This window comes from Heterostelium album (genome assembly GCF_000004825.1).
Source record: "Heterostelium album PN500 unplaced genomic scaffold PPL_scaffold6, whole genome shotgun sequence".
Classification (NCBI taxonomy): Eukaryota; Evosea; class Eumycetozoa; order Acytosteliales; family Acytosteliaceae; genus Heterostelium; species Heterostelium album.
Genome location: NW_008805068.1, coordinates 215,155 through 232,260, shown reverse-complemented (window position 1 = coordinate 232,260; position 17,106 = coordinate 215,155). Strand labels below are relative to the sequence as shown.

General features: G+C 30.5%; 11 protein-coding genes across 11 annotated transcripts; 8 read left to right on the top strand and 3 right to left on the bottom strand.

The window, feature by feature from the left end:
- Positions 1–85: 85 nt before the first annotated feature.
- Positions 86–805, top strand: PPL_06668 (uncharacterized protein; the record flags this gene model as incomplete). Its single annotated transcript, XM_020577522.1, has 3 exons — positions 86–318; positions 556–652; positions 800–805. The coding sequence occupies 3 exons, from the start codon at positions 86–88 to the stop codon at positions 803–805; spliced, it is 336 nt and encodes a 111-aa protein (XP_020431970.1).
- An 85-nt stretch (positions 806–890) lies between these two features.
- On the top strand, positions 891–2,389 carry PPL_06667 (uncharacterized protein; the record flags this gene model as incomplete). The annotated part of the gene is made up of 4 exons (XM_020577521.1): positions 891–990; positions 1,355–1,394; positions 1,539–1,959; positions 2,327–2,389. 4 exons carry the CDS (start codon positions 891–893, stop codon positions 2,387–2,389), a joined length of 624 nt encoding a protein of 207 aa, XP_020431969.1.
- Positions 2,390–2,725: 336 nt separating this feature from the next.
- PPL_06666 (uncharacterized protein) lies at positions 2,726–2,872 on the top strand (the record flags this gene model as incomplete). The annotated part of the gene is made up of 1 exon (XM_020577520.1): positions 2,726–2,872. The coding sequence occupies one exon, from the start codon at positions 2,726–2,728 to the stop codon at positions 2,870–2,872; it is 147 nt and encodes a 48-aa protein (XP_020431968.1).
- Positions 2,873–3,041: 169 nt separating this feature from the next.
- On the top strand, positions 3,042–4,110 carry PPL_06665 (SNARE domain-containing protein; the record flags this gene model as incomplete). The annotated part of the gene is made up of 4 exons (XM_020577519.1): positions 3,042–3,143; positions 3,251–3,367; positions 3,452–3,658; positions 4,075–4,110. The coding sequence occupies 4 exons, from the start codon at positions 3,042–3,044 to the stop codon at positions 4,108–4,110; spliced, it is 462 nt and encodes a 153-aa protein (XP_020431967.1).
- A 477-nt stretch (positions 4,111–4,587) lies between these two features.
- On the top strand, positions 4,588–5,738 carry PPL_06664 (uncharacterized protein; the record flags this gene model as incomplete). Its single annotated transcript, XM_020577518.1, has 3 exons — positions 4,588–4,809; positions 4,895–5,112; positions 5,198–5,738. The coding sequence occupies 3 exons, from the start codon at positions 4,588–4,590 to the stop codon at positions 5,736–5,738; spliced, it is 981 nt and encodes a 326-aa protein (XP_020431966.1).
- Positions 5,739–5,945: 207 nt separating this feature from the next.
- PPL_06663 (uncharacterized protein) lies at positions 5,946–7,053 on the top strand (the record flags this gene model as incomplete). The annotated part of the gene is made up of 3 exons (XM_020577517.1): positions 5,946–6,137; positions 6,218–6,432; positions 6,570–7,053. 3 exons carry the CDS (start codon positions 5,946–5,948, stop codon positions 7,051–7,053), a joined length of 891 nt encoding a protein of 296 aa, XP_020431965.1.
- A 371-nt stretch (positions 7,054–7,424) lies between these two features.
- On the top strand, positions 7,425–8,564 carry PPL_06662 (uncharacterized protein; the record flags this gene model as incomplete). Its single annotated transcript, XM_020577516.1, has 3 exons — positions 7,425–7,661; positions 7,762–7,988; positions 8,090–8,564. 3 exons carry the CDS (start codon positions 7,425–7,427, stop codon positions 8,562–8,564), a joined length of 939 nt encoding a protein of 312 aa, XP_020431964.1.
- A 337-nt stretch (positions 8,565–8,901) lies between these two features.
- Positions 8,902–9,314, bottom strand: PPL_06661 (uncharacterized protein; the record flags this gene model as incomplete). Its single annotated transcript, XM_020577515.1, has 3 exons — positions 8,902–8,993; positions 9,090–9,165; positions 9,264–9,314. The coding sequence occupies 3 exons, from the start codon at positions 9,312–9,314 to the stop codon at positions 8,902–8,904; spliced, it is 219 nt and encodes a 72-aa protein (XP_020431963.1).
- Positions 9,315–9,597: 283 nt separating this feature from the next.
- Positions 9,598–13,446, top strand: PPL_06660 (uncharacterized protein; the record flags this gene model as incomplete). The annotated part of the gene is made up of 12 exons (XM_020577514.1): positions 9,598–10,107; positions 10,179–10,580; positions 10,662–10,826; positions 10,913–11,173; positions 11,270–11,413; positions 11,493–11,627; positions 11,703–11,933; positions 12,003–12,321; positions 12,385–12,683; positions 12,763–12,886; positions 12,961–13,163; positions 13,237–13,446. 12 exons carry the CDS (start codon positions 9,598–9,600, stop codon positions 13,444–13,446), a joined length of 3,003 nt encoding a protein of 1,000 aa, XP_020431962.1.
- Positions 13,447–13,519: 73 nt separating this feature from the next.
- Positions 13,520–15,504, bottom strand: cct5 (T-complex protein 1 subunit epsilon; the record flags this gene model as incomplete). The annotated part of the gene is made up of 5 exons (XM_020577513.1): positions 13,520–13,647; positions 13,736–14,054; positions 14,134–14,523; positions 14,629–14,887; positions 14,987–15,504. The coding sequence occupies 5 exons, from the start codon at positions 15,502–15,504 to the stop codon at positions 13,520–13,522; spliced, it is 1,614 nt and encodes a 537-aa protein (XP_020431961.1).
- Positions 15,505–16,028: 524 nt separating this feature from the next.
- Positions 16,029–17,089, bottom strand: PPL_06658 (putative protein serine/threonine kinase; the record flags this gene model as incomplete). Its single annotated transcript, XM_020577512.1, has 3 exons — positions 16,029–16,556; positions 16,644–16,892; positions 16,976–17,089. 3 exons carry the CDS (start codon positions 17,087–17,089, stop codon positions 16,029–16,031), a joined length of 891 nt encoding a protein of 296 aa, XP_020431960.1.
- Between the last annotated feature and the right edge of the window lie 17 nt (positions 17,090–17,106).

Genomic DNA, 17,106 nt, shown 5'->3' with positions numbered 1-17,106 from the left:
GACTTACTGTAAAGAAGGACTTTTAGTAAGACATTCTTGCTTTTCGCAGAATCTTATCGTATTGAGAGTAAAGTTATCTATTAGAATGACCTATCATGCATATGTAAGCAAGAGTGATTGGGATCTGCTTAAACAAATATTTAATTTAGAATATGTTTTGTTAGATAACAATTCTGCTCAATTTGAAATAGATAAACAAGTGATTAGGCATTCGGATGATGATCCATACAAATGTTATTCAAATCAGTTTAATATCGATCCAATTTGGATTCAAGTAGCCTATCGGTGCCAAAATCAAAATTATGCTTTAATTGTGTTGTAAGTAAATAGGTTATGTATAGCAACAATTTAATGTTATCTAATATAATTAAATTTAATAGAAAAGATCGGGTGACCAAATTGACAGTTTCAAATTAACTAAACTTCGATATCAACTCATCGAAAGCCTTGCCACAAGTCAACTCCAACAAAAAACAAACATGCACCAACAATTGTCTAAAATATTAGAACCAATACCCTTCATAACATCACATGTATAACCAATAATAATATAAGCCAAGAAGTTATTCTAAGCTCAACTAAACTATCAACTTTTCAAAACAATATTCAAATTAATATTATCAACAATTCAATAACTCTAGTAAATAATAATGTAAATCTGGTCAACGAGCTTCAGGCTAAACTTAATCATACGGACACCGAGCTTGATCATACCAAGACCGAGCTTGATCATACCAAGACTGAGCTTGATCAACCTTTTTCAATGAAATTTTTTTTTTCACTTTTTTTTATAATTTAGCACTAAACTTGGATATTTGTTCTTATTATAGTGATATTATTATTATTGTGATATTACTAATTAGATAGCTATATGGATGAAATTTACAATAATGAAAATCTATCAAGTTTGGGTGTCATCAAAGAGATATTGGAGAATAATACTTTCAATCTTAAATATATTTATTGATTTATTTTTTAACAACCATAACTGTATATATAGTCTATCTTTAATCCTACAAGAGATTAGTTAATTAATTAATTACAATAGCGAATGTAAACTTTAGCAAATAAAATGTAAATTATCTATCTACACAGTGTATATCTCTTTTATATATTGTTTTTGATTATTTATTTTTTTACAAATTATTATAACAAATCTTATCTTATCTTATCTTTTAAAAAGTAGTAATTTCATTTCTTCAAGAGAATTAACTTACGTTTCAAGATTACTTTCAATATTATCTCGATGACTATCATAGATGATAGATTGTACAGTGAGCGACTCAATGATTACTCTTTTGAAAATTCGATAGCCAGCAATCACAATGGGCTGAAAAGAATTCAAATTTATCAGATAGTCCATCATGTTCTGTAATTCTTTTCTTTCTAATATTGTATGATTTTAAGCGGTGATTAAATAAATATGATATTACTACTGCTACTAATGCATTTTCGGATCAATAATGATCGGAATCAAAGAGCTGCCTGATATCGAGTCAGCTTGTCATTTCCAAGAGGGTGGGATTCACACTTGTGAGAAGCGATCCAGAAGTGGCAAAGATAAAACCAAATATACTTGTAAACACTGCAAGAAACCCATGTCAAGCAAAGAGAGGTCATTACGAGACATGTTTTTACTTGGTACCAAGGAATCGATCGAGTGCAGACGACAAAAAGTTGTTTGACCAAGATAGAATGCACATTACAGATCAATTCTACATAGACCTGTTCAGTAAAGTTATTAATCGTGTGTTGAGGAACAAGCAAAAGAAGTCTCTCAGAGAACATTGCAACTTCCTGGATCTTCAACGTACATCTCAGTTGATAGCAAAGTTTGAGAAATTCAAACAGCTAAACTTGATTGAAAGTAAATATGGAAAGGAGTGCTATGGAGTTTACATTGATCCTATTAAAGAGGTACAGGAAATGGTAGCTAAAAATTTGAAAGATAATCCTAAAGTAAGTAAACGGTGAGGATAAACATTGTATCAAATGTATGTTTTCCTATTATTGTTTCTCTTGCGTCGCAGAAACGATCTGTACTGTGTGATACAACTAAGGATGGAGTCAATCATTGTATATTGGTAGTGTTGAACAAGACAAGCAACGACGACAAACAATACATGTTGAATTTATATTGTAGCTTGCATCTCGAAAGCTACAACATTATTAAAGACAATGTTAAGAAGTACTTACTTTTCTGAAGTGTATGGATGGAATTGTAGTGAAGAAATGGTGAAAAACTTTGTCAAACAAACAGATGGAGTCAGCTGTGGTGTATATACATGCTTGTTTATTGATATAATATCACAAAATAAAATAATAGATAAAAAAAACTGTAAATAAGAAAGCCGTTGGTCACATAGATAAAAAAGATTTGAATATATAATAAAAAATGATTATCGTTCCAATCATTTAAAAGAGTTGAGGATAGTAAAATAATCATATTTTATTATACACTTATGATTTTGTTTATTTTATTATTCAAAGAAAAATATTTCAATAAATTATTTTTTTTGTCACCAAAAGACATGTGGTAAAGAAGTTCTTAGAATCTACCAGTGTTCGAAATGAGGGATATTAAAAAATAAAATATATATAAACATTGTATCATATGATAAAAAGTCTATTAATAAAACAAATTATTTATTTAAAATATAAATATAAATAAAGAAATAAAAATTAAATTAAAAAAAAAAAATAATATTAAAACTTTTACTGAAAAATGAATTCATTAATTAGAAGAGTGGAAAAGATTCAAAAAGAATGTGTAGATGCTAAAGAAAAGAATAAAAAATTGTTAAATGAAGGTGATGCAGATGCCTTTACATTGTTAAGAAGAAAGATTGGTTTAGATATTAAAGGAATTTAAACAAGTAATGATATGTTCTATTCTTTTCTTTACTATGCTTTACTTTTAGATTGGATGGGATTAAAGGTGATGTTATAGTGATATTAACAGCACAGTTTTATTAATAATAAATAACAGTTGATTGTAGAAAGAGATGAAACTGAGATTAATATACTGAGATCAGTTAGAAATGTGGATCTTTCACATCAAATCAGAAGAGCGATCATCGATATCAAGTCAGATGCCAAAAAACTACAGAGAATGTACAACAAAAAGCAAGAGAAATACAATAGTAAACAGAAAGAGAACCCTGAGAAATTGAAAGAGTTGGAGCTCGAGAAGGAAGATTGCGAACTGGTGTGGTCACACATCAACCAGTTGGATCTTATCAACAAGAAGCGTGGAGGTGACTCAAACAAGTTCATCCCGATGGAAACTACATCATCGGGAATCAAAGAGCTGCCTGATATCGATAACGAAAAGTTTAGAGAATTGAGAGTAAATGATGCTGAAATTGTATGTAAAGATAACATAAGATAAGATTAGTCAATAATCTATATTGTTACTAATTCTTAACTCTATATTTATTTAACATTATAGGATAAAGGATTGGATATTCTATCAGGTCATATTGCAGAGGCTGGAGAGATTGCAAAGAAGATGGGTATTGTTGCAAAAGAACAAGGTCAAATCGCGGATGGTCTCATCATTAGAACAGACAATCTCAATGATAAATTGGAAACAATCAATAATAGACTTGCTAAAATGATCAAAGATGTGCGTAAAGCCGATAGATTCATTATTGATGTAATTCTTATTTGCGTATTGCTCGGTATTGGTGGTTTTATTTATACATTAGTTAAAAAATAATAACTATTAATAAATAGATGACCATTATAGATATAATCAAATAACAAACACCATTGACAATTTAATTATGCTTCCACAAGTAACAACGAAAATTGTATTTAATTGTTTTGCAATCAAATCCTATCAATAAAGAACCAAGAATAATGGTGGTTCTTTCTTATTTGATACTTGGACTTGTTATAAGTTGAAAGACAAGATGATAAGCTAGCTCTTATTTAATAAATTGTATAAATTCAATAAAAAATTTAAATTTTATTTTAAAGAAGGCAAACAATTTCATATCCTTCTCATGTTTGTCATAACATTAATATCTTTTGAAAAGTTGAATCAAATTTATTAATAAATATCTATAGAATACTCGTGTAATTGATCTATGTCGTTATAAATAACCCAATTTGTTTATATAATTGTTTTGAATAAGAATATATCTTTGTAGACAACCTAAAATCTTAAAAATCTGGCTTTTTCTTTATTATTATTATTATTATTATTGTTGTTTTTGTGTTTCATTTTTTGACCAATTTACACAATCTTTTATCATCCATTCAAAATTTTGTTTTTCCCACCTTGCGATATTTCACTGTCCACCATACTAAATTCGTGAAAAGTGAAAAAAAAATTCCAAAAGATCTACGGGTTTTTCCAAAACCAAAGATTTTTTTTATTTGCAAACGACACCTTGAATCAAAAGATTGATTAATCAAACAATTATTAAATCAGTAAAATAAATCTTATCAAAGAATATCTTTGATATTTCGGGAGACACTGAATATAAAGAGAACTGAATTTAAAGTAAATCAAGCATTTTTAACTATTCAAATCAAACAAATAACTGAAATATATCTATCTCTCTCACGATCAATAAAATGTTTAATTATACCTATTTCAAAACAACTTTGTTGTTGTTAGTTTTTGCAACCACTGCTATTACATCTCTAAGCCCATCAGAAGTATTGACACTACGATATTCTTCCTTCAGTTCTCAAACAAATATAAATGTTACTTCACTTGATGGTGGCGATGTTGTTGGTTCTGGTTTAGTTAATAATCTTGTTTACTCTGCACTTCCTTCTGGAGTTGAAAATACTGTAGGTTTGATCAATTTAGCAAGAAGAAATAATATTTAATTGTAAAAGAGAACTAATTTTGTAAATAAATTAATTGTTTTTATAGGTAATGATTTTTGGACTTCAAAATCTAAATTTTGTGCTTTTTACTTTCAACTATCAAACTTTTGAAACACAACAAGTTGGTGAGTACTTAGATATAAAATCTTTTGGATTCCAAGCAAACTCATTTGGATATGAACCATCTCTCGAATTGGTAATGAACCTTGAAGCAACAAATGAGCAACTTAATTTCATTAGTTGGGATTTCAAAAATAATATTTTGTAAGTCTTAATTTAAACTATAACAAACACTATTAAAAAAATATGAATAGTTTTATTAACGATATTTGATATTTTAAAACAATAGGAATGTATTGCCATTGGATGTTGGTGCTCAAGTAACACCAGATACTGCTGTCGGTTGTTACGATGGAAAGAGTAATTATTATATAGTGTTTGGTGAGAGAAACAAAAATTCTACTATCATCAGTTACGATATCTTTGGAAAAGGTTTGTCGCCAGTTCAATATGTGTTGCTAAACTCGAAAAATCAGTTTTTCTACAGTATTTTCAGCGCTGTTTCATACTCCAACAACCAAGTTGAACAACTCTATGGTGTAGAGATCGTTACTTTGGTGAATGACACGACCGTATATACGTTGTATGCAATCGAGCTCGATAGCTCAAGCAGTACCGCCACAACCACCTTTCTCCACGAAGTATATTCCACTGACTATGATTCCCGATTGACACCATTCGTTACCAACTCCCAATCAATTGTATTCTATACTATTGATGAACGTCAAAGATTGGTTACAACTGTTGTACGGCTAGCTAATTTACAAACAACAGTTTATCCAACCTCGACAGATTTCTATAACAAAGATGTTTCAATGTTCTTACCATAAAATGTCAATTTATAATTATTATAATATATCTAATAAATATTTATTATTTGTTTTCTTTTCTTTTTTAAAAAAGTTAACAATAATAATTTTATTCAATAAAACTTATTAAAAAAAAAAAAGTAGAAAAACAATAAATCATGTTGATGTTATTGTGACCATTTTTGATGAGAAACAGTCATAGATGCCAACAATCCATACTTGAAATGAATGAATTCGATATTATGTACAACAACTTCAATTATTGCTCGAAATCCATCAATGGTTTTATCCATCAGACCGAATTATCACCATAATACCGATATAAATGTAACTTCATTAGCAACTGGAAACGTAATTCGATCGTCGGGTTTAGTAAATCTTGAAGCTTTTGCAGCTCTAAACTCTGTCGATCCCGACACTGTAAGTGTTTAGAAATTCAAAAGAAATTGTATTTATAATTGGAAATTGATAGTTGATCCCAACTTAAATCAATTTAATAGGTAAATCTCTTAGCTGATAGTGGTAATTGGAGTCTTATTTCTTTTAATTATATAACTTTGGAATCACAAAAAGTAGCTGAACTCACTACTAGTAAAAGCTTTGGATTCAGTACATCTTCATTGGGATATGAACCATCACTCCAATTAGTGATGAGCGTTATGGCGACCAATCATCAGTTTTATTTAGTTAATTGGGATTTCAAAAATAGTATTTTGTAAGTTGTTTATGTTTTAGTTAACTTAACATTGGAAAAAAATAATAAATGTTAACATTTTTTAATTTGTATTTTCACTTCATTGGTGTGAGTAGAAATTTGATACAATTGGATGTTGGAGTCAATACAGTAGATAGTGTTGGCTGTTACGATGGTAAGGGTAACTATTACATCTTGTTTAACCCAGAGGCTGGAAATTGGAGAATCACAAGTTACGATATATTTGGTAAGGGTTTGTCACCAGTGCAATACGAGATGCTTGAAGGTCACCATTTCTACAAGTTTTTCATGGCGGTTTCATACAGGGACAGCCAACAACAACAACTCTACGGTGTAGAGGTGACTAATTTTACGAATGGCACCGCTATATATGAGTTGTATGGCATCTTCCTCGATAGCTCGAGCAATACCGCCAACGTCATCATGCTCCACCAAGCTTTTACAACTCGATCCGATTACTACGCGGTGCCAGCAGTTGCCAACTCACAATCTATCGTATTCTATACAATCAATCAACAACAACAATTGGTTACAACCATTATTAATCTATCTAATTTACAAACAACAATCTATACAACCAACACAGATTATGCTGAAGATGTTACTCTATTCTTACTATAACACTAGCTGATAGTTCTCAAATCCATTCAATACCAATTAATCCAAATATATCAATATTGTTACAATACAATCTTATTTATCATGAATAAAGACTTATTAAAATAAAAATTTAAAAAACATAAAAGAATATTTTGATCTATCTTGTTTGAAGATTTTTTCTTGGTGTTTACTTTTCCACTTGGGGGAAAAAGAATTTGACTTCATTTTAACAGGGAGATATAAACTTTAATTTTTACTAAAAATTTAATTGATTAGTTTCTAAACCCCCCGACAAAATGGTCAAAACGATATTCTGAATTTGTAGGATGATATAAAATGGAATGAATTCAATTGATGGTTGATTAATAATATATTCTAAAACAAACAAATAAATGATAAATTCAAATAATCATAAATCAATATCGTTCTTGTTGTTAATTTTAACAACAACAACTTGTATTGTTGCTCAGAATCCATCGGTGGTATTAACGTTGAGGTTCTATAAGGATTATAATCCCGATTTTAATACCATTATAAATGTAACTTCACTTGCCACGGGAAAGGTAATTCGATCGGGTTTAGTTAATCAAGAAGCTATTACTACTCTAAACTCTGTAGATCCAGATGCTGTAAGTTTGGAAAATTGAAAATCAAATCAAATCAAATATTATTATATTGGGAAATTAAAATTAATGATTGTTTAATAACAACTTTAACTTAATTTAATAGGTAAATATCCTTGTTAACCAAGACAGTAATTGGACCATTGTTTCATTCAATTATGTGACACTGGAATCACAACAAATCGGTGGTTTAGATGTTGAAGATAAAGAATTTGGATTATGGGAGTCTGCTTTTGGATATGAACCGTCACTCCAATTGGTAATGAACGTATACGTAGACACAAGTTCTAATGAAACTTATTTCGTTAATTGGGATTTCAAGAATAGTAGTTTGTAAGTTGTTAATGTTATATATTAAGCTAGCTTTGGAAAAAAAATGAAGTTTTGTTAACATTTATTGATTTGTTATTGATCAATTTGTTTTGTGTGAATAGAAATTTGATACCATTGGATCTTGGAGTCAGTACAGACGCAAGTATTGGTTGTTACGATGGTAAGAGTAACTATTACATCTTGTTTAGAACGGAGCTCGGTAATTCCTGGAGAATAACTAGTTACGATGTATTTGGTGACGGTTTGTACGAGATGCTAGAATACCACAATTTCGATTCGGTTTTCGTGGGCGTTCCATACACTGACAGTCAAGGACAACAACTCTACGCTGTAGAGATCACCTCCTATCCAAACAGGACCGTTTCGTATGAGTTGTATGCCATCGACTTTGATAGCAATACCGCCAGCGTCACAATGCTCCACCAAGTGTTTTCAACTCTAATATATGACTACACAGACCCGGTAGTTTACAACTCACAATCAATTGTATTCTATTCAACAACAATATTACAACCATTGTTGATCTATCTAATTTACAAACGACCATCTATACAACCAACACAGAATATTATTTAGATGATATTCTATTCTTACCATAACACCTGGCTAACTGATAGTTATCCAATCCATTCCAAATCAATTAATTCCAATAATAATATTATTATTACAATAAATAATATATTATTTTCATTATTTGTTATTTCCTTTTGCTTGTTTTTTCTATTTTTTTCTTTTACAATGTATTGTTACAATCCTACTGAATAAAGATTAGATTATTCACTACTACTAGTTGATGAACTTGCTAAAATTCCTAAAAGTTTTGCTTTTTCCATTTGTTTAACTTAATTTGGTTTGTTTTATAGATATATATAAATTAGTAAGATATTAATGTAGGATATATAATAATATAATATTAGCTACCTTCTTGAAGTCCTAAAACATAGGCCCATTCTTCTAATTTTCTAATTTGACTATGTAGCTCTGTTTGTGTTAAATTTGATAATGCTATTTAATACACACACAAACATCAAACTGTTAATAAACAATGAACTTATTGGTTGGTTGATTATATGATCCTATTATCTATAAAAAAAAGCATACCATTGAATCTCTCTGATGATATTTGATCATTTTTAAGTGGATCTAAAAAGTCAACCAATTGTTTTAGTTCTTCATTCTAATAATAATAAACAAAACAGTAATATATATATAAGTAAAGTAATTCTAAATAGGTATTTAACATAAATCATAATAATATTGATTATCAATACTTACAGTTGGTGTACTATCTACATCATTTGTATGTTGTTGATGATGATGAGGCATATTGTTATTATCCATTCATACAACTTTTAAAAAAACTTTGATTGTTTAAGTTTTGTTTCTTATTTTATTAAAATCTGCTATAAAATTAAGGTAATTGTTTTGTCATTACCAACCATCAAAAAAAAAAAAAAAAAAAAAACAAAAAATTCAATTATCTTTTTTGTAATTTTAATTTTAATTTTTATCAGAATTATTCAATTATATAATTACAGTTAACTTTCTATTAATAATTTAATAATTATCAATAAATATAACAAATATATATATATAATTAAATTTAGTTATGGTTATATTTCAAAATAATAAAGGATTTGTTAAGCCATCAAGGTTTGAAAAGAATGATGATGCCGCTGCCACACTCAAAGACTTTGGTGATCTGGCAGCGCTCACCGAGTTCAGAGGTGTCAAGGAACAGCTCAGTCAATTCATCGGGAAATTGAATGTAAACAACGAGAAGCTATCGGGTATTACATTCGATCGATTGGTCAGATTCATATTTCAATTGAATTTGCCCAGTACTCTGGTGATCGATAGTCTAGAAACGTTGGAATCCGTATTCACATTGGTATTCAATAAGTACTATCCTTACAGACCGAGTCAATACTTCCTGTCGGATCTGCACGAGGATCAAGCATTCAATACACCGCTCTACCCCGAGTGGATATCGGAACTCCAAAAGATGCACAGTAGCATCAAACCGCTGATCCCCGTAACCACCGGTGTTCACCAATTCGAAGTTGCACTATCACGTAGCGGTTTAGTAGTTGGTTGGTCATGTTGTTATACTCTACAGGTATGTATGAACATATATATAAATATATATCTATTGATATTGATATATATATATTAACTATAACAATATAGGAAGTAAATGATAGAACAATAGAAGATGAGAATTATGAGTATATTTTGGCACATGTTGAGAATGTCGGACCTATAGATACACTTTATATGGGTGGCGAGGTTGTAGCGTGTCAGTTGGATATAGAGGGTCGTGAGATTACCGTTTGGTCAGAGAGTTATCGATCGACACAGAAAATCAATGTTAACTTGGAAGGAGTACCACCCGGTGCAACTATATTCTTTATTCCAATCATTATGTTACCGAAAGCAAAGTGTTTTCCAAACTTTGGTTCGACGCCATTCACACTGCTCAGTCCCGACCAACCACAACCAATACATCAAATCAACCCATCACGTTTAGTTCGTTACAAATACATCTATAGTTGTTTATATAGATTAATAAAATTAAGAGTCATCAGTGATGTAAGTAACTAATAAGTAATAATAAGTAATTAAAGTAGTAGTAATATAAACAACATAACTAACTCAATCTAATACATACAGTTTCAAGACTATGAAAATCTATTTAAATTCCTATTGCTAAAGATAACAAGACCAACTATCAATAACTATTGTATTTTTAAATATATGTATCCTATTGTAGAGGATATCGCAGTGACTTCAAATAGTTTCTTTCAAACCTTTTTCGAATCATTACAATTGAATGATGTAAGTAAAGTTTATACTCATAAAGATAAAAAGTATATGAGAATGTATTAATAATAATAATAATACTTTAATATATAATATTATAGGAAGCTAATTCAGAAGAATTGTTTAATATATTATTCAGTAGAGCTTTATATCTAAATAGAACAAAAACAGCATCCACTAATTTCTATCCACTCTTGATATTGCGATCGATGGTCTCAATAACATTGTTGCGACACTCACTTTTTACCTATCAAAATATATTCGATGTATTGGATTTGATGTTCAGTCAGAGACCACTTATATTCTTGGAGTTTCTTCAGAATCAACCTGCAATTTCAGTAGCTTCTAATACATTAGAGAATGTAAGTATTTATAAATGCTAGCATAATTACTTTGTTTTTTAAACGTTTGTACAACTATATGTATAATTAACAAACAAACAAACAAACATATTGTAGAGATTTATTTGTAGGAAAAAAGATGAAAGAGAATTACAAGTAGATATGTTTAGACATATTATCGATGATGAAGTATGCAGTGATATCTTTTTAAAGTGGATAAGTCATTGTATTAGTCAAGCTTTTACTTATTCAAAGAGAGTTGTATGTATTATTTTAATAACATATATGTATATTTATACAATATTTTATGATATTAATATTTAAAATGGTTAATAAATAGGCACAAAACACTTTAGTAGAACAAACAGAGATTACTACATTAAATAATTTGTTTTTCATTATCATAGAGTATTTGGATACATACTTATCGGATACTAGAAATACTAAATCATTCCCAATCTCTATTTTCTATTTCGTAAGTAAACAATGACAACAACATATCAATATATAATAACTAACTAACTAACTAACTATTCATTAATTAATATAGTCTGAACCACAAAGACAAAGAGTTGGTGGTGTTTATTCTTATTTGAAAAAGAATATAGTTATCAATGAATATGATGAATCTGGTGAACCTAAATTAGATTTGAAACAAACTCTCTATCTTTATTCCATAGATCTACTACAGCTGAGTTTCTGTTCATATCTAACATTGATACAGAAACTAGATGCTGCATCTAAAATTGAAAAGAGAGAATTAGATAGAGCTTTTGATTATGTATGTATAGAAGTAATAATAATTGGAAAAGATTCTAGAATATTTATTCATTTCTATTTTTTTTTTCAGGCTGATTATCAAAAAGTTAAATCATCACAAGAAGCGACACAATTGAAAGCGGATTACTTGAGAACTGAAATGCTCGAAAAGTCAGAGCACTACGAATATCTTTGGAAACATTTGACATTCACTATTGGTTTGATCACAGAGAATTTGGAACAACCAATTTTTGAATATCTCTATGATAACACCATCCTTACACCACTATCAACCTTTATCTATCTACTTGGTTGGAATCTGAAATCAACTTTCCAAAACTTGAACTTTGAAACAACAAACAATATTTTGGCATTGGTTTTGAAAAAACATGGATCTGTTGTTGATAGAGGTAAGTTGGTTGGTTAGTTTAATAATTATAATAGCGATTTATTAATACTTTATATATTTAAAGAAATTATGAAAGCAACTACAGAAACTGTTTGTGAATTCTTAAAGAGACAAATATTCCATCCAATCATTTCATCACATCAAAATTTCAGCCATTTCATTCATATGCTGCTGGAAGGACTCACTGATATGGATGTCGATCTTCTCACCTTCTTGTGTACAAGAAAATTCGATACATTTGTAACACATTTCCGTGAGATTTGTTTGCAAAATCCAAGTTGCTTGTTGAAACTTTTAAATGTCATCTTTTCCAATCTATCAGAAAATATTAGTTCAAAACATGAAATTCCACTTAGACTTAGAGTAAGTATAAAAGTTGTTATTTATTATAAACATTAAATAATTATCACTAACAACTATTTTGCTTTAATCATAAATTTAGATGTTCAATTATCTTTGCACTAATCTACCACATATTATCACTGGTAATGAAACATCATTATTAATTACAGGTCAATTTATTATGTATATTTTAGATAAACTACTATTACATCCAAATTCTAAAGGTATTTAATTAACTAATCATTTATTTATAACCAACAACATTTAAACTAACACAACTTATTTATTTTTTTTTTAGATAATGTTTATTATATAACTTTTGTTAATATGTTACCATCCATTTATTTCTTAAACAAGAGTTCCAAAGAAGGTTGCTCACTGAAACAAACTATCACCAAAGTTAATCCCAAAGTCATTCAAATGCTGACGGATGTCAATTGTAGTCCAGACTTTACACAACCAAAGAAAAGAGAAATCATTAAATTTTTCCAATCCATTATTGTAAGTTTGTTGAAAGAGCTTATATATTTGAATAATAAACAATCATTCTAACTAACAAACTTAATATTTTTAGGACGATGAAAAGAAATCATTGAATACATCAACTGGAGGTTCGGATAATCTTTGTAATATTTGTTACTCTTATGATGCCAATGTCATTTTCAATCCTTGCAAACACTCTTCTTGTCAGCACTGCGTAACAAGACAACTATTGACAAAGAAAGTTTGTTTCTTTTGTAGAGAAGAAATTATTTCTACTGAAAAGATAAATAAAGATGAATAGAACTATGATCAAGTGTATAATATATTTGTATTTTTTTTGGTTTTTTATTTTTTAAATGACAATAATTATTGATTTATTCCTCGTCAGCATTAATTCTAATAATATCGTCAATCTTTAATATCATCTTTACTACTTGATTTGCCAAAAGGAATTGTTGAGTTTTACCTGGGAGAGTATCGAATACAAATTGTTCTTTCATATCTTTATAATAATAGATTGGTTTGTTTTGTTAGTTAGTTATGCTAGAAGAGTGATCATGTAACATATATATATATTTAATTCAACTTACTGTTTGTATTTCTAAGATTACAATCTACACCAAGAATAGCAGATTTCTCCTTTACTTGTTGTGCCTTGATGGTTGACAAAGTTTCAATTGGTGGTAAACCACTGTTCTCAGCCAAAGCCATTGGAATAGCTTCGAGAGCATCAGCGAAAGCTCTGACAGCATATTGTTCAATGGTTGGAATTTCGTCAGCCTTTGATGAGATCTTCAATCCACAGCTAATCTCTGCACTACCACCACCATAAACGATACGGTTGTCTCTGATGAGATTACGAGTGACACACAAAGCATCATGAATACTTCTTTTGGCTTCATCAACAATCTAAATAATAATAATGATTTTAGTTTAATTATGATTCCAATAAATTATCTATCTACAAACTATATCTATATCTACATACCATCTTATTTCCACCTCTAACAAAGATGGTGACAGCGTTTGTGTTTGGACATTGTTCGATGCTCAAGTAACGATCTTTGGTGGTACCGAAACCGATTTCTCTTACCAAACCGGCACGACCCAACTTGTCGGCACTGACATCTTCGAAACGAGCAACGATACGACCACCAGTGGCCATAGCAATCTTTTCAAGATCCAAACCACCGACCCATCTGACGGCTGGCAAATTATTTTGTAACAACAAATGATTGGCTTCATCATCGAAACCCCATTGACAAATGACGAGATTGGCACCAGTAGCCTTTACTTTTTGAACCATATCAATGAAATATTGTTTTTCGAGATCACTCAATTTCTTGAAATCCTCTGCATTTGTGATTTCCAATGTATTCTAAAAAATGATTATTATTATACAAACACATATTGATTAAAGTTAGTTAATATATTGATTATCATCTATCTAATCTATCTGTTTGTTTAATTGATAATTAATTACCTTTGTCTTTGGCTTTGGTGGTTCGAATGGACATGTCAACAAACAAATCTTTGCGTCTTTAATTTCAGTTGGCATCTGTGGATGAGAGATACCCTTGTCAATGATAATACCATTAATCAACTTTGTATCTTCGAGTTTACCACCCTCCTTTCCTTCGAGTTTGATATTTTCAAAGTTTACATCCTTTCTTTCGAGATCGGCAACCGACAATACAGCCTTTACTGCAATCTCTGCCATTTGACGATGGAAACGATTAACACTAAAATAATAATAATAGCCAACATAAACAATATATTAATAATCGTTTTTTTTTTTGAACAAGTAGAGTATATTATTTTGTTGATATTTGATACATTACATCTTTGAACCTAAACAAGTCATAGCAGTTTTAACTAATGGCTCCAAATTCTCCTTGGTGAAATCGATACGGTCAGAGATGGTTTGGAGATGTTCGATGGCGATACGACAAGCGGTTTCGTAACCCTCGGAGATACGACATGGGTGGATACCCTTCTCGATCAACGATTCCGCCTGTTCCAAGAGGGAACCGGCCAACACAACGACACCGGTGGTACCATCACCGATTTCGTCGTCCTGCGACTTTGAGAGTTGTACCAACAACTTTCCGATTTGATTGTCGACCTGCATGTTCTCGAGAATGGTGGCACCGTCATTGGTAACGGTGACGTCGCCATCCGGAGAAACGATCATCTTGTCCATACCCTTGGGTCCGAGCGACGACTTCATTATATTAGCGATGGTCTTGGCTGCCATGATATGTGATTTGTGCGCTTCGATACCCTTTAAACGCTCCTTGGCTTGTTGTTCTCTTATAATGATAAAAGGACGACCATAATCATCGAATGCTAAACTCATCTTGTTCTAGTTTGTTTTTACTATTATTATATATTAAATAGTTTAATAATCTAATCTCTTTAGTTAATTTAGTTTATTAATATATATATATAGTGATTTTGATGAATCTAAAATCTAATACTTTTTATGTGTTAAAGTAAAAAAATTAAGAATCGATAAAATACACCTAAACAAAAAAAAAACTAATAACAATGAAGAACTTCCAACAGAGAACAAAAAATTCAAATTTTTTTTTTTGTGATTTTTTTTTTGAAATTGTTAATTTTTTTCATTTTTATAAAATTGCAATTTTCATAGTGTAACGTTTGTGTTGGCATTATTATTTGTGCGTGAGAATACAAAGGAGTTGTTTGTTGTTGTATATATCATGATTATAATACACTGATATATATTTTGCAGGATTGATTGATTGATAATTAATTGAATTGAATTGATTAGTTGATTGTTGATTGATTTAATTATCTTCATCATCTGGACCCAATGCAAGTGTGAATTGTGTTTGGGCGTTGACTGAAGCGGATCTTCTACGTTCTTGGAGTTTGGTAAAGAGTGGCTTCAGTGGGAGGTGGCTGGTGAAGATGTGGATACTGAGGTTGTACCCAACTACCGTTTTGTTTTATAGTTGGATTCGGTGGTGGTGGAGAAGAAGGTGTGCTTTGAGCCGATGATGGACTGTTGTTAAATTGTTGTTGTTGTTGTTGATGATGTTGTTGTGATATCGATGTAAAACTATAGATTGGTGGTGTTGATTGTACAATGGTCATAGGTGAGTTATTATTCGATCGCAGTACATTTGGTGGTGTATTCTGATTGGATCGCATTAAACTAGGTGATGAAACTGCACTGTTTGGTGTTGCACCAACCACACCACTATTATTACCACCTCCACTTATGGACGATGTCAAATTGAAAAACTCTGGAGCGGAATAAGAGAAACCTTGGAACGCCATCTGGTCAGTCTCTGACAGATTGTTATTATAGCTATTTGGATTGATTGGTAATGAATGAATTGTACAAAGTGGATCGAAATAAGATAGATCCAGTGGTCCATTCTAAAAACAAACAACGATAATAATGAAAAATTAGTAACTACTAATTAACTAGCTAACTTGTTAAATTTGTTAACAAACAACACTTACAAGATGTGGTTTAAATGGAGGATCTATCTCTTTGTTTAATACTTTTGTCCAGTTGATAGATCTAAAGAATGGATGTGATTTGATTTCCTCAACGTCGGATTCACCGGAACCCAATCTCCTAGATGGATCACGATTCAACAACATCGAAATCAAACTGGTTGCATTCTTTGATATTCCAGGTGGGAATTTCAAGGGTGCTGAAAGTATAAGTTTTGTCATTTCATGTGGATCCTCAGAATAAAATGGTGGCTATAATAAATAACAATGTCGACATCGATGTTAATAATGAGAAATAAAGGATAGGATAACAATGATTGATTATCGCTACTTACCAATCCAATAACCATTTCATAGAATAAAGTACCTAGTGCCCACCAATCAACGGACTTACCGTAGCCAGTTCCAGAGATGGTCTCCGGTGCCATGTACTCTGGCGAGCCACACATGGTGTAGGTGGGCATGC